The 16,691-nt window shown below is 40.0% G+C and overlaps 1 protein-coding gene across 1 annotated transcript in view; it reads right to left on the reverse strand.

The window, feature by feature from the left end:
* The window catches only part of LOC122789789 (multidrug resistance-associated protein 5-like), a 464,322-nt gene that overhangs the window by 174,581 nt on the left and 273,050 nt on the right, over positions 1 to 16,691 (reverse strand). The window contains exon 15 of the mRNA XM_044057231.1: positions 2,778 to 2,886. Coding sequence (XP_043913166.1) covers positions 2,778 to 2,886 — 109 coding nt within the window. The remainder of the gene's footprint in view (positions 1 to 2,777; positions 2,887 to 16,691) is intronic.

Here is a 16,691-nt window from a genome sequence, read left to right on the forward strand (position 1 = left end):
ACAGCTTACAAAGCATCAAAGGGATCTCATTGTTGAAAGGTATCAGTCAGGAGAAGGGTACAAAACATTTCCACAGCATTGGATATACCATGGAACACAGTGAAGACAGTCATCAAAAAGTGGAGAAAATATGGGACAATAGTGACATTGCAAAGAACTGGACGTCCCTCCAAAATTGATGAAAACACAAGACAAAAACTGGTCAGGGAGGCTGCCAAGAGACCTACAGCAACACTGAAGGAGCTGCAGGAATTTCTGGTAAGTACTGGTTGTGTACTACATGTGACAGCAGTCTCCTGTATTCTCCATATGTCCGGGTTATGGGGTAGGCATGCAAGATGGAAGGCTTTTCTTACACAGAAAAACATTCAGGCGTGGCTAAAATTTCCAAAACAATACATCGCATTTCTCAAAACCATGTGGGAAAATGTGTTATGGTCTGATGAGACCAAAGTTGAACATTTTGGCCACAATTCCAACAGGTACGTTTGGTGCAAAAACAACACTTCGCATCACCAAAAGAACACCATCCCCATAAGGCATGGTGGTGGCAGTATTCTGCTTTGGGGTTGCTTTTCTTCAGCTGGAACTGGGGCTTTAGTCAAGGTGGAGGGAATTATAAACAGTTCCAAATACCAGTCACTTTTGGCCCAAAACCTTTAGGCATCTTCTAGAAAGATGAAGAGGAATTTCACATTTCAACACGACAATGCTCCCTAGTATACATCCAAATCAACAAAAGAATGTCTTCATCAGAAAAAAATTAAAGTTTTGGAATGGCCCAGCCAGAGTCCAGACCTACATCCAACAGAAGATCTGTAGAGTGACCTGAAGAGGGCTGTGTACACAGATGCCCTTGCAATCTGACAGATTTGGAGTAGTTTTGCAAGGCAGAGTGGGAAAATATTGCCAAGTCAAGATGTGCCATGCTGATAGACTCCTACCCAAGAAGACTGAATGTTGTAATTAAATCAAAAGGTGCTTTAACAAAGTATTAGTTTATGGGTGTGCACACTTATGTAACCAGCTTATTGTACTTTTTTTATATATATATTTTTCACCTAACAGATTTGTTTGTTGAAATTTCAATTAAATTGTACAGGTTATAGGTCACATTAAAGGTGGGAAAAGTTTTGAAATGATTTATTATGGTCTTATTTTTTATATCACAAAAACCTAGCATTTTAACAGGGGTGTGTAAACTTTTTATATCCACTGTAAGTTCATGCTAGCTTCAGGGAAGTTACAGTTGATGCCCAACTACCTGACATTGACATCATGTAGGAATATTTTTTCTTGTGGACATGTTACGACTATCCAATGTAGGATATCTTCCAGTATAACTGTATTGTTACCAGGAGGATGTAAAGGACAGTAATACACACCAGTGTAGGATATCTTCCAGTATAACTGCATTGTCACCAGGAGGATGTAAAGGACAGTAATACACACCAGTGTAGGATATCTTCCAGTATAGCTGTATTGTCACCAGGAGGATGTAAAGGACAGTAATACACACCAGTGTATGATATCTTCCAGTATAGCTGTATTGTCACCAGGAGGATGTAAAGGACAGTAATACACACCAGTGTAGGACATCTTCCAGTGTAGCTGTATTGTCACCAGGAGGATGTAAAGGACAGTAATACACACCAGTGTAGGATATCTTCCAGTGTAGCTGTATTGTCACCAGGAGGATGTAAAGGACAGTAATACACACCAGTGTAGGATATCTTCCAGTATAGCTGTATTGTCACCAGGAGGATGTAAAGGACAGTAATACACACCAGTGTAGGACATCTTCCAGTGTAGCTGTATTGTCACCAGGAGGATGTAAAGGACAGTAATACTTTATTTATTTATTTATTTATTTTATATTTGTTAACTGGGCTAGTCTAACTGGATATATTTCCATTTTCAGCAGAGGCCCGGGGAGAAAAGCTCCAAAAAGACATAGTAACTATTACATAAGATGCAATAAAGCGCAGCATAAAAATATACCGTACACAAATACACATTTGTTTATAACTGTTTATTTTGAGGAAAGCAGTAAGAAGCTCTGCTGAACTGAAGTTTGCTGTTGGTTTGCTATAAGGAGAAATGTGGTAGGTGATGGGAGACATTAAAGCAATACCCCCACTTTCCTCTTTATATAGTCATTATGGGTGATATTATAGCCAGGAGGTATAATTCTAGAGTCGTTTATGCTGGGTTTAAGCCAAACATTAGGCTTATTTTAGGTAATCCAAGCAGGTAGTTCAGCAGTTTTATTTCTTACGTGTCTAACATTTATTACAGCAAAAATTAGTTCACCAGAGTTGAGGAGTGGCTTTTGTTGGGTTAGAGATGTGTGTGGAAGAGAATTATGTTTATGTTCACTATGATAGGTGGGGCCAGGATTAGAGTGTATATCTCCTCCTAGAAGAATTTTAGTATATTGGGGATATATGCATAGTCATTTTCTGGCAAGGATTCTTACACTTAATTTTGCTTTGGTCATGTGTTATACAGACTGATTGCTCTGATGTTGTGAATTCTCTGTCTCTGACGAATTTTGTGATCCAGAAAATGTCAAACATCGATGAATGGCATTCTATAGAAAGAATCTGTCAAAATTAAAATTTTTTATCTTATGTTTTTAAACTTTATTCTTCAAAAAATGTTCTGGAACGCAACATGTGTGTAGGCTGCTAGAGGTGTTTTATTCCATACCACTTAGGTGCTAATGACTTAAAATAATCAAACTGCAAACTTTGACTTTCCCATTGTTTTCCTACCTTTGTCACAGAAGTCATCAGTTAAATAGACTGACTTGCTCGGAAATAGTGAATTCTTCATCTCTGCAGAATTCTGTGATCCAGATGTCAAACATTGATGAAGGACATTCTACAGAAAGAGTTTGTTAACATGTAAAACAATGAGTGAAAGGAAAATCTGAAATCAAATATGTGAAATGAACAAAAAATGTAACTTTCATTTCTGAAAAAACAAAAACAGATTATAAATAATAAATATAATGCACTGCAGAGGAATTTTTCATACAGTTTGATAAGATGTAGCTCTACAGACTATACATGCACTCACTCAGGCAGACAGAGAGAAAGAAACATGCATGCTGTACTATGCTATATATATATAATATATATATATATATATATATATATATATATATATATATATATATATATTTTTTTTTTTTTTTTTGGTAGTTTTAGATGAAGAAGAGGATTATAAGGCAGTTAGATGGGAGAGAGGTAGTAAGAGGGAGGGGGTGAGAGAGTGGGGGGGACTAGGTAGGGGCACAGCATGGTCACAGCCAAGAGTTGTTTAGATGCTGTTTTAGGGAAGTTTTGAAGGCTGCAAGGTTAGAAATACTTCTTGTATGTAGTGGGAGTGAGTGCCATGCTTTAGCAATGGTGTGAGAGTAAAGACTTTGTCCAGGTATTTTAGAGGGTCTGCAGATAGTGAGAAGTTTCTTATCTTTGGGCCTAAGGGTTCAGTTTGGGTTATATGGTTTGTTGATGTTGTTCAGGACTGGGCAGGCTAGGGGATTGTAGAATATGTTGTATAGCTCTGACAAGTGGTACATAGTTGGTGATGGGGGAATTCTAGCCAGTTTAGAATTTGTAATGTTGTACAATGGTGTGCACTACTTTTTGAGTTGGTGGCAAATTTGGCCACTTTGCTGTAGCACTCCATTTTGGATCTAATGGTGATCTGTAATTTATTAAGTAAAGAGGTGCCATAAAGAAGGGATGGCAGAAGGAAAGTTCTGGCAAGAGTAATCTTAGCTGATGAGTTTAGGTAATGTTTGTTTCTGCAGAGAATACCAAGTTTCTGGCAGTTTTTTTTTTATTTTGTTGAGCGTGGAAATCAAATTTTAAGTGATCATCTATGATAAGACCTAGCAATTTAGTGTGGCACTCTATTTCAATAGTGGTTTTGTCAGAAGAGTGTATTCCGAGCTGATTTAAGTAGTTTTGTTTTTTTAGGGTTAAAAAAGAGTTGAGAATTAGTGAGCCTGGATTCAATGGCAAAAAACATCTGTTGTGTGATGGTGTGAAGCTGCGGTAGTGAAGGAAAAGTGCTGATAATGGTGACACCATAAGCATATGGTATATGAGTTCCACTGGAAGAGTCACTGCATACCTCATTTGTAAATATATTGAAAAGTAGGGGACCAAGGAACAAACCTTGTGGGACTCCAGTGGGTTTAAGTAGAAAGGGAGAGATATTGTTTGACCATTTTACTGCTTGTTTTCGATCATGTAGGTAACTGTGGAACCATTTCAGGGTGGGAGGAGTAAAGCCTAAGTCAGAGAGTTTGTCCAGAAGTAAGGAATGTCAGATGGTGTTGAAGGCCTTTGAGAGGTCGAGGAATAGACAAACACAAAGTTACCTGTATCTCTATCTCTGTTTACAGATTTGGTAAATGATAGGAGGGCTGTTGATGTGCTGCGGCTTGGGCAGAAGCCATGTTGCATATTTGTAAGAAGGTTGTTTTGTAGCAAGTATTTCATAAGTTGTTGAATATATTTCTTCAAGTACTTTTGAGATGGGAGAAAGTATGGCTATGGGTCAAACGTTGGTTAGGTCAGTGGCATTACCCCCTTTGTGAATAAGAATGATATGTGATTGTTTTTCCAAATGGTTGGCACTAACGATTCTGAAACAGATCAATTAAGGAAAATGTAAATGGGGCATGCTATGGAGTCAGCAGCTAATTTTAGGCATAGAGGAGGCAAATCAGCTGCAGAGGTACAGCAGGGTTTACATTTCGGCAGGGGTCTTTTTGTGAGGCTTGTAGGCATTGATTGCAGTGAGTGTGTGTGTCAGGGTTCACAGAAAGAGATTTTGGGCTACTAAGGTGGTGAGGGTCTGGGCCAGATGAAGCGACACTGTTATTGGTAGTTGAGGAGGAAGACAAAGGGGGGGCTGGTGCTGGGGGCTTTGAGATCAAACCTGTTATGGATTGTATGAAGTGTATGTTGAAATCTTCAGCAATTTGAGAGGGAGGGGCATAGAGTGAAAAGCAGATGTCTTTTTTGTCCCTGGTTTAAGTAGGGTTGAGATTGGCAGACCAGAAGTTTCTAGGATTAGTTTTGTGCTCCTGTTGTAGATGGGTGTAGTAATGTTGTTTGTCTTTCACAACCTGTCCTTTTACTTGGATTTGTAGCTGCTTGAAAAGCATTAGATCTGGTTCTTTTTTGCTTTGCTTCCAGAGCCCCCAGGCTACACCCTTTTTTCATAAATTTTTTACATTCCCTGGTTAGCCAGGGAACAGAATTCTTTTTCATTCTTTTAATGTGTACTCATGGAGCTAGCATGTCAAGTACTTTTAGAAAACAGTTGTTGAAGTAGAGCACAGCATCCTCTAGACGCAGATGTTTTAGGGGTGACCAATTTATTTTTTGAAGTAATTCATTAAACTTGTCTTTGAAGAAATTAGTTAGGTTGCGGATGGATTTTCGGGTGTATTTTTTCATTAAGTGCATGTTAGCTCTGATGACAAAGGCAGGTAGGTGGTCGCTTAGGGAGTTGGAAATGTGCCAGTGGATGTAAAGTTAAAAGGGTGTGATCCCAAGATCCAGTCTAAGGTAGATTGTTGAGTATATTGCTTATTGTATCTAGAAGGGCAGTTATGAGTTGTGAAAAAACAAATAATTTGATGCTGTTTGTTGGTAGTTGCAATGTAAGAGACTGTCAATCTATATTGATGTCTCCTAAAATAATAGTCTCATGTTTGACAGTTTGGGAGGTCCAGGATAGTATGTCTTCTAGAATGGGAGTATTTTGTCCAGGGGGAATCTAGAATACAATGATGCAGACGTGTTTAGTACTATTAAGACTTAGGAATGATAAGAGCATTTCTGCTGTAGAAAAATTAGGGGTGCAGTTAGTAAATCATGTAATACTAAGGTTATCAGTGTAGAGTAGTGCTACACCTCCACCTCTCTTATGGTTTCTGTCTAATCTGATTATGTTGTAGTTAGAAGGTAACAGTTCGGAGTCGTTTATGTTAGATTTTAACCAGGTTTCAGTTAGGGTTAGGATATCAGGTTTACAGTGATCTATCCATGCAAGCAGGGAGATATTTTGTTGCCTAGGCGTCTAATGTTAAGGGTCATAACATTTAGATTTTTTGGTGCTGTGCTATTGGTTTTGTTAGTGTTGGGACCTGGGCTAGGCTGGATGTCACCACATTGCAACAATAAAGAGATTAGATAGAAAACAGTTGCAAATTGGCTCACAGATAGAACCCACAGTTCAAAAGTAGCAGACTCCAAGTCAGACTGCTGATCAGTCACGTGTAGAGTCCCACAGGAATCAGTCCTGGGTCTTCTTCTGTTAGGCATCTACCTCTCATAAGTCCAGGAAAACATGGCGGGCCTCTGGCTGACCAGGTTCGGCGACAACTGCAAGCTGGGAGCCATTACTAACTCCCCAAGTGATGTAGACATCCTACAGAAAGGCCTCACTGAGACCAATGACTGGTGTCGAAACCATGGCCTTAAGCTTAATGCCAAAAATTGTGTCATTCCCTTTAAGAAAAACTCAGTTCCCACTGATTATCACATTGATGGTAGCCCACTGAACACTGAAGGCGTTATAAGAGATCTGTGGACATTGGTTGACAGCAACCTCTCCTTCGACCACCACATTGACACTGTGGTCAGAAAGTCCTTCTATGTGGCACATCTCATTACCAAGGGCTTTGCATCTAGGAAGAAAGTGGTCATCATCTCTCTCTACTCTTCCCTCACTAGACCAGTCATCGAGTGTAATGCCCCATTTGGCATGTACCTCACTAAACAACTGCAACAGCTGGAAAGGCCACAAAAGTACCTGACAAAGATGATCCTACGCCTTAAACACATGCCCTACATGGACAGACTCAAGAAACTCCAGCTTTTCCCTGTCTCATATTGTCTATTAAGAGATGATCTCTGCTTGACTTACAAAGCCATGTCTGGCACAGCCCTGTTAGAAATGTTACACCTAAAGAAATCCCAATCCTTCCACATCACACGCTCCAGGGACCTCCAGGGACCTCAACCTCATTACCACAATCAACAGAACATGCTGGAGGGACAGGTTCATAACCCAGAGACTGCCCATACTCTGGAATGGACTTCCCATACATGTCAAGCAGAGCACCTCACTGGCCCTTTTCAAGAGAAATCTTGATGATTGGATGGGAAATAGAAAGTTCACCCCAGGGATCACTCCAGTGGCTCTGCTTGATACAGGCACTGGGAATTAACAGCAACATGTTGCCAGTGCACTTCTATGTGCTAGGCTTGTAAAGGCTCCATGGCCTATGGCCTAATACACAACTATGAACCTTAGTTTTTTAGGGTAGGTAGATGTTAGAGGTATGAGGAAGATTTAGTATGTTCAGTGTTTAACAGTTATGAAGCTGAATAACAGGGTAAGTTGTACAGAAATATGTATGGGGAAACATTTCCAAAGATTGGTGATATGAGTAATTGGTGGCAGTCAATGTATTTGAGGAGGAAATACTCTTAGGGGTAAAGGGTGGAAGTGATGTTACGTGTGGGAGAAATGTGGAGGGACCAAGTAAAATTGTTTTACACAGTAAGATGAGCAGCCCCTTTTAGAGAGAAAAAGCACTAGATGGACAAAAGCCATTGGGAAGGGTCTCAGTGATGTGCGAGGGAACCACGAGTGGATACCTTACAGCATAAAGTAGCCTATATATACACATACAATTGAGTAAGGGAAGCTGAGTACACTGCACATAGCCACATTTTGAGGTAGCTTAAGTGATTCTATATTGCTGCTTCCTTGTAGGTAAGTTGCAGAACTTATAGTTTGCAGATATGAGGGTACTAGGCCCTAGGAAAGAAGAAAGGGAGATATGAAAGGAGGGTATGGTAAGAGGAGGCCATGGTAACAGAAAAATAAATAGGTAAAGCACTGCAAAAGAAGGGGAGTTAGTTAAGGTAGAGATGGTGCAGTTTAAAATAAAGTGTTACACTCCTCAGTTCAACACACTTTATGAGATGGCTAATTGCTGTTAAGCCAAATGCTGATAACTTCTTAGAGGATGCCCTCAGAAGCAGAAATTACCATAATCTTCACTGACAAGGTCAGCTGGTGTCTGAAGGCTAGACCCTTTTACTTTCTGTGCAACTGATGTTGGACTCTAATGGATATAAAGTGGTGGGAAGGTGCCACTGTTAATGAAAGTTTCCTGCTTTCGTAGCACATCTCCATTGTTATTTGCTGACATTACTTAGTTTTCAGGTATGAGTAATTTCTGGTGTAGCAGACGATAGGAGTTGTATTTCAAAATCCTTAAGATTCTGAGGTCGATGCTACTTTGTAGATGTCATAGAGAAAATCTGTTTTAATCCTTTTTGGAACAGAGGAACTCATTACTCAGCATACATGTGACACTGTTTCACTGGAAAAACAGCTTCTTAACTTCACTCCTAAACTATCATAATATTTGGCTGTTAGCTAAGTGTGGGACTAACATCTTCTCTTACAGGCCTCACAAAATGAAATGTATCAAATTATCATTTTTCAGAACCACAAGTTTTTGAAATGCAGTGGGTATTCTAGCCTGAATAATGTTTGCTTCTGTGTTCTATATATATATATATATATATATATATATATTTTTTTTTTTTTTTTTTTTTTGCATACCCTATGTATCAGCCACCAGCACTTACATTTGCTCTTCTATTTTTCAGTTAGATTTGCTTATCACCAGTTGTTCAAATAATGTTGGCTGCTGCAAGTCAGGGCCAGTCAAATTAATCTAACCATCCCCTTGTATGTTGACAGAGTACTGAAAGATAGACAAAAAACATAGAAAGGGGCTACTCAATGCACCCTGTCATACTACTTTTTCCAGGCTTTTATCTGGGATCCTGTGATGGTTCCTATGCAGACAGAGTGGTGCACCATGATGCCAGGGGTTATGTCAGTAAGCACCAATCAAGGCTATTTGACATCTGGATGTGATCAGGGATCAGTGGGTGCACTGGATGTAGGCCCAGGTAAGATGGAGGGTGCAAGGAAAACTGTGGAAGAGGTCTATAAGTCAAGCAGTTACTATACAGGATGTTTACAGACAGGAGGAGATGGGAAATAACACTTTTATGGAGAAGGTGAAATACACAACCTTAAGAAAATATAACACTGCTCAAGTCATTGGGTGGGGTGCTAAAGAAGAACTGAGGAGTAGATGCTGCAAATCTGGTCTGGCAGGATGAAACATGTTCTCTTGTACTATGGAAGTGGATGATGCTCAATGTTTTCAGGGGTCCAGGAGAGAGTACAGGTGTCATTCCTCTTTTTACTAGGAACAGAACAATAAAATTATTCACATCATTCAAATTAAACCTTTTAAAATGATGAACGTATGTGTCACATGATCACATTCACCCAGTCAGTTAGCAACTCTTCACTCAATGTTATTCAAAATTATTTAAAGTAATACTCACTCCATGTAAAATAAAATTTTATAAAAGTATATGATATATATATATATATATATATATATATATATATATATCATGTTTATAAAGTAAAATAGAAAAAAATGTTATTTTATATCACCTTACATAGATTCATAGGTTCATAGGTGTTTACTAGGCTAAGGACCACAAGGGACTTTTTAAGCCTAGCCATGCATTCCAAATCTCTGACAAGTTCTGGTACCTTTGATAGGTGTAAGCATGGGCCTGGGAGATGAACCATTTACAGGTTACCTGTGTCCATTAGAGACACAGGTGCCAAACCAGGGATGAATTTCCGGTTTCCCATCCAGTTGTCCAAGTTGCACTTGAATTGGGTTAGGGAGGAATTCTGCTTTACATGGTTGGGAAGGCTGTTCCATAGACACAGTAGTCTCTGGGATACATACCTATTTCTCCAGTATGTCCTATTTATATCACAGGCAAGGTTTAAGTCTTTAGAAAGGGTAATGCTGGTACTGTTTGTTTTGTGGATATGTAGGAGGCCCATCAGAGTGGGGTCTGACAATGCTCTGTAGGCCAGGCATAGATCTCCCCTCAAAAGCCTGTAGGGATAGAATACAGGGATAGGGCCTTGAGGCAGTCTGCATAGGACATATTACTAATGTCTTGTATTCTTTTAGTGAGGAACCTCTGTGGACGTTCCAGTTGTTGGTTATGCCTGGTTAGGTACATACCAAAGGGGGCACTATACTCAATGATAGGTCTGATGAATGCCGAATACAGTGGAACAATGACTTCCTTGGACTTAGATGCCATATTGTTGTTTATAAGTTGCGCAATATAGAATGATTTCCTCACTACTGTAGACAAGTGACGGTCAAAGGCTAGATTACTATCTATGTGTGCCCCTAAGTCCCTGACTACTGGGTGTTGTCAATATGATAGGTACCAAGGATGGATGACTTCCCAAAGGATACTATTATGCATTTCTTGGCATTTAGTTTTAGTCCATGGCTCTGACACCAGTTGTTTGTCTGTGTCAGCCCCTCCTGGAGAACATTTGTGTCAGTGTGAGATTCAATGATAGCTCCTAATTTGCAGTCATCTGCAAATTTAGTCCACTGACATTGGCCTTGGCTTCCGAGAAGTAAATGCCAAAAAGGAGTGGTCCAAGGACTGATCCATGAGGGACTCCCCCTGTGACTGGCCTCTTTGTACAGGTGGACTCCCAATTTCTAACTTCCTGGGTCCTGTCTGTGAGCCAGTTGGCTATCCACCTGATGACATACAGGTTTGTACCTAACCTCTTGAGTTTGTCAACAATGCCCGAGTGGGGTATTGTGTAACATGCCTTGGCCAGATAAAGGTAGGCAGTGTGAATGATTTTGCCCTCATCCATTGCTTTGCTGACATTTTTAAAGAAGTCCACCAGGTTGAGTAAGCATGATCTGCCGTTGATGAAACCAAACTCGGTTAGGTCCAGTGTCTGGAGGTTTACTATATCTCTGTTGATCATCTCCATAATAATTATTTCCATGGCTTTACATATAAGACTAGTGAGACTTATGGGTCTGTAGGTTTCCAGGGTCTGTAGATGGCCCACCTTTGTGCAGAGGGATGACTGTTGCCTTTCTCTATTTATGAGGCACAAAGCTTGTTTGTACACTATAGTTAAATAGTAATTCCAGAGGCCCTGATAGGTCATGTTTCATGCTATTTAGAAGGCATCCTTGGATATTGTCTGGGCCCATTGATACAGTGTTCTTGGTCTTAGAGAGAGCATTAAGGACTTGTTTCCTAGTGATAGTAGGGAGAGTTATATTTGATGATATTTCCTAAGGAAAGGTTGAGAGGGAGAGAGAAGTAAAGTTGGAGCTGAATTTATCAGCCAGGAGGTTTGCTACGTCTTCTGGCTCAGTACAGGTGGCTCCATTCACAATGAGCTCTGCATACAACTGTGTATTACCTTTGAGGTTGCGGACATAGCTAAAGAATGCTTTGTGGCTATCCTTGGCCTGGGAGGCCAAACTTACCTCAAATGTGGCTTTGGTAGACTTTATTTGTCCTCTGAGTTGTTTAGTTTGATGAGAGTGGTTGTATCCTGCTGGGTGCTGCACGTCTTAATTTTTAGCATGATTTTCATCCTCCTGTTATATATCCGATTGATTTTGTGATTCCAAATTATTAGCTTATAGTTTAGCCTTTCTTTGAATTAAAAGACTGTTAATAGATATGGTGCAGCAGTTAGCACTGTCGCCTCACAGCAAGAGGTTTTCCGGTTCGCTTCTCGGCTGGAGCACCTTCTGTGTGGAGTCCGCATGTCCTCCCCAATGGTCGAGTGACATTTAAAGACATGCAGGTAGGTGCATGCATAAATGGGTGTGCCTTCTTTGAAGGTTGGGCATTGGGCTGGCACCTCGGCACCATAAAAATCCACTGCCAATCATTAGTGGACTGGAGTTCCGCTGTGGCGACCCCTAACCGAGAAAAAAGCCGAAAGACATTAGTAATGGATAACTTATCATTGATGCCCGAGGCATTTGCAGCATCAAGCAAAGGTTGCCAAACAACTCTGTTTTTTCTAAGTGAACCTTCCAGTTACCTACTTGCTCAAAATAGGGTACCTTGTCTAAAAAAAAAATCTTAAAATTATTACACTTAGCAGCATACTAACTCAGTGTATTTTTCTAATGCTCTCATCTTATCGCTTATGTATGTTGGCAAATCTTGTTTCTTAAAGATCTCTCCGTCTTTCCAAAATACAATGCAGAGCAAGGCAAACACTAAGCCAAATACACCAGTGCCAGTGGTCTAGGCTAATTAGCCACAGTGATGGCAGCTGATTCATAAACAAATCTACATTGTGTACATTTTCCACATTTTTTTATACCCTTTACCATCATTTTGTTACTGAGTAACGGATTCTGACCCATTTCAAAATACTGTTTTGAATTCCTTCCTTTCTTAAACACAGTTTTAGGGGTTGCACTTTTTTTTTGTTAACTTATGGCTGACTTCACCACGCACCTCGTCGTCAGCTTCTTGACACAGACTGCCTGGCCTCCCATATATGTATATTTTGTAAGCATGTGCCACATGTACAGAACATGTTGTATGGGAAGACTGTGAAAATAGTAGGTCTGCAGGGAGTAAAGTTGGTACTGAAGTGCATAGAATAATGTTGTGAGGGAGCTAAATGCAGCATGGAGTTTGGGTAAGACAGTAGGGATGGCTTGGATGAAGTATTTACAGACAAGGCGCTGTGTGTGGTCTCTCTCTCCCTTTCTCCCTCTCTCTTTCCCTCTCTTTCTCTCTCTCTCACACACGCAACCACCTTAGTTAGACTCATCAGTTAGCTAACCGTTAGTATAGTAATTACTGGACCAAACAATACTTTATAGAGGTCATTACCAGTGTCATGATGCAGTGTTTATAAGATGGTATCCGACCTGATGAAAAAGCACTGAACTGTCAGCATTAATTTGTTCTGAGCTGCTTGTCTTTAAGCAGCATGATGACACCACCTGTTTCTGTAACAAATAATCATGTAATACTTCTGCATACATTTACAAGCACTCTTGCAACTGTAACTTACTTTTGTATTTAGTACTGGGAGATCTTCTGAAAAGGGACATTGACACACACACACACACACACACACACACACACACACACACACACACACACACACACACACACACACACACACGCCACACGCCACACACACACGCTCACACACACATACACACACACACACACACACACACACACACACACACACACACACACACACACACACACACAAAACCTAAGTTGTACATACACCAATCTCACCTTTTGGATAAAAAGCAGGCAGGCCAAAAGGTACCTGCGGGGAAAAAGCAGATTCAGCTATAGAAAAAACTATTTACTTCAGCCAGTGACAAACATATGGGTAATGTTTGACAAAACGCAAATATCTATTAAAGGAACTCACTAACGAACAGCATGCCTTATCGTCATGACCACTCCTGCCATAATGCCAGTTTAACAAATAACGCACTCTTCTAAAACAAAATACAATTTACTGGGAAATTAGTGCTCTTCCTCTGTTTAAATCAAGATTATCTTGACACAATAGACGACAATTCTAGCCACTTGTACTGATCATTGGTGTTGCTGGAATTCACATTCTGCCCCTCCCATACACTTGGAGGCCAGCAATGCTGCACTTTAGATTTAGGTGTTGATGGTGACTGGAAGCTTTAATTTGGTCACTATGCACAGAGCAAGCACATTTTTAAAGTACAGCATTGGAAGCCACATAGGTGCCCTTGTCTGCCATAGAGGACAAACTAGCTGAGTAAGGGTGTAATGTTGCACCTTACCTTAGCACTCTGTGACTCTAATGAAGGAGCGGGCAGGTAGGTTTTTAAGATTAGCATACAACTTAGTTATTTCGTAAACTGAACTTTCTCATAACAGAACGAAATGTAGAGAGAGACATGCTGCATTTATTATCCACTGCTGGCCATGCTTTAAGTTGTAAATTATCACGCAAGTCATGTATTGAGTAAGTTTGTATGCTGGGGGCAATGCATATACCTCTCAACCTCTTAGAGCAGGAAATCTGGACAAAGCCACAAAAATAGGGACAGGAGGGACAATGTTTAAATATTACGCTTACAAACTTAGAAAGTTGATAGAATAACAGGTTTTGCATTAGCATGAATTTTCTGAAGGGTACTATGAAGTCTGAAACTCAAATGTCTGTCATTATTTTCTAACATCATTCTTTAATGATTTGACACTAGTTTGCCAGAAAACCACAATTTTATGAAAAACAGTCCACTATTATGAGGCAAAAATCTGGACATTCTGTGAAAATCTCTATCGTTGAGAGCTATGATATATCCACCCAATACCTCAGCCACATGTTACAAGCGAACTTCAAATCCCAGAATCCCTGGAAACCCTGTATTTGTGTTGCATGCTTCAGTTGTTGGCTATATCTGCATGTGACAGTCTGACAGCTGTCTGGTGGCTGCCTAAGCCCCATTCCCCAGTCTCCACCCCATCCCACTCTCATCAGCTAGCGATCTTCTGCACAGCCGTAGTGCCCCATCTCATAGCTTTGCATGCAGCTGGTGGTGGTGATGATGCAAAACAAATGTGTGGCTATTTCGGCAGCAGTAACAGTAAAGGGCCATGTGTGTCTAAAGCTATTGTTGGGCACTTGCAGTAGGCAGAGAGGGAGGATGATGATGATGATGCTCGGGGACTCTGTACTGAACAGGTGTAAGGATCTGGAGGAGTTGAAGCACAGAATGATCCTAGTAATATGATATTAGCCAACAATCCCAGGACTGGAGAAGAAGTGAAATTGATTGTCGGATACTGACCCCACGACATGCATTATTTAGAGGAAGAAAAGTATGTTTTGGAAAAGGAGAAAGCAGCTATTCAAGATGACCAAGGCTTAGTGGCTGAGGAGATACTGAATTTATGGATGAAATCATGAAAAGCAGAAGATGATGGAAGATTTATGAAAAGACCAGGAAGCCACTGAGCTGCTAGCATCTAAGTACAAGGCAACAAATTCCAGTGTTTAATGTATTCCGTGAAAATGTGTACAGTTGAGAGTGTAACTTCTTCAATCGTAGGACCATAGGAGGTTACTAGGCTAATGGCCCTGGGGCCCTTACATGCCTAGCCAAGAGTTTATCCCCAAAAAGAAACCTCACTCAGCACCTGTCATTCTTGTCAATGAGGGACACAGGTGGAACCCCTAGGACAAATTTGTGGTTTCCCATCCACTCATCAAGGTTACACTTGAAGAGGGTCTGCGAAGTGCTTTGTTTGACGTGTATGGGAAGTCTTTTCCAGAGAAGGGACAGCCTCTGGGAGACAAACCTGTCTCTCCAGCAGGTTTTGTTGATGTTGCATCTTAGATTCAGGCCTTTGAACAGTTAGTGCGTGAGGATATGGAGCATCTCTAGTAAGGCAGGGTCCAAGATTGCCTTGTAGGCAAGACACAGATCACCCCTGAGCAATTTGTACAACACTGAGTAGAGTGACAGTGATTTGAGCTTGTCTGCAAAGGGCAAGCTCAAATCACTGTCTACACTTTTCTATTCTCTGACGTTGAAAATCTAAAAAGTGATTAACATAATATGGATTTTTTTTTGTTAGCTGTTTGTAAATTAAATGTCAAAAGACACTTGCTTAAATGATTTTAACATTAAACACATTTTAAAAGCAAACTTATTATGAATTATATTAGAACTATTAGAATACATATTAGACAGAAAGTAGACACATACACATTTTACTGGACAGGTTTTCCCTACCATAAACTTCCACACACTTAAAAGTTTTATCTATAATTAGTCACTAAAAATGCAAAATCCTATTTTAATACAACCATTACAACCATTTCCACAAATGTATAAACAGTTTTTAATGAACCGGAGAGCTGACATAACAGTTATGTTGTTTACCTCACAAATACAAGCTGCAGTGTGATTCTCACCTTTACTTATTGGACAGGTGTGTAATAGTCTGCAGACTAAATTTACCTAGTAAACACGCAAGAAGAAAGAAAATATACAGCCCAAACATTTTTTCAGTATTTCTATGGCTAAAAATGAACATTCTTTTGTAATATAACTTTACCAAGACTTCACACACAAAACAAAGGTTAGCTATCTGCTCCAAATCATTAATTTTCCAAACTAATGGCAACATTTACTGAGCTGTTACTGCTCCATACAAAACAACTTAAATAACCAATTATTTATACATAAATTTACAAACAAAGCTTAAATGCGAAGGTATTTTTAAACTTAAAAACAAAGCATGCGTGCAAAGTTGTTCCACGCGCCCAGTGACTAATCACGCGCCCAGTGACTAATGAGAATGAAAGCTGTGCACCTGCGATGAATGCCTACACCTAAATAAACGATGTGACTACCGTGACCGGTCGTTTACACATTACCTAGCAACCGCACTGTGTCACGTGTAAAACAATATGTAATGCAATTTAAACCCATACTAAAATCATTTCCAACTCATTAGTGATGTGAACGTAAAGAAAAAGGACCCAACAATAGGAAGGCCAGCCAAAACAAACTGTCAGCAATGCCAGAATAGCCTTCAGCACTTTGCAACGGTAAACAAAGAGTTTATTGCTATATGCAAACTTGGAAGTGCATCTTGTACTCTATAAATTAATACCGAAAGCCTCAAAGAAAGAAA

This window comes from Protopterus annectens, chromosome 15.part0 (genome assembly GCF_019279795.1).
Source record: "Protopterus annectens isolate FY-2018-M chromosome 15.part0, PAN1.0, whole genome shotgun sequence".
NCBI lineage: Eukaryota > Metazoa > Chordata > Ceratodontiformes > Protopteridae > Protopterus > Protopterus annectens.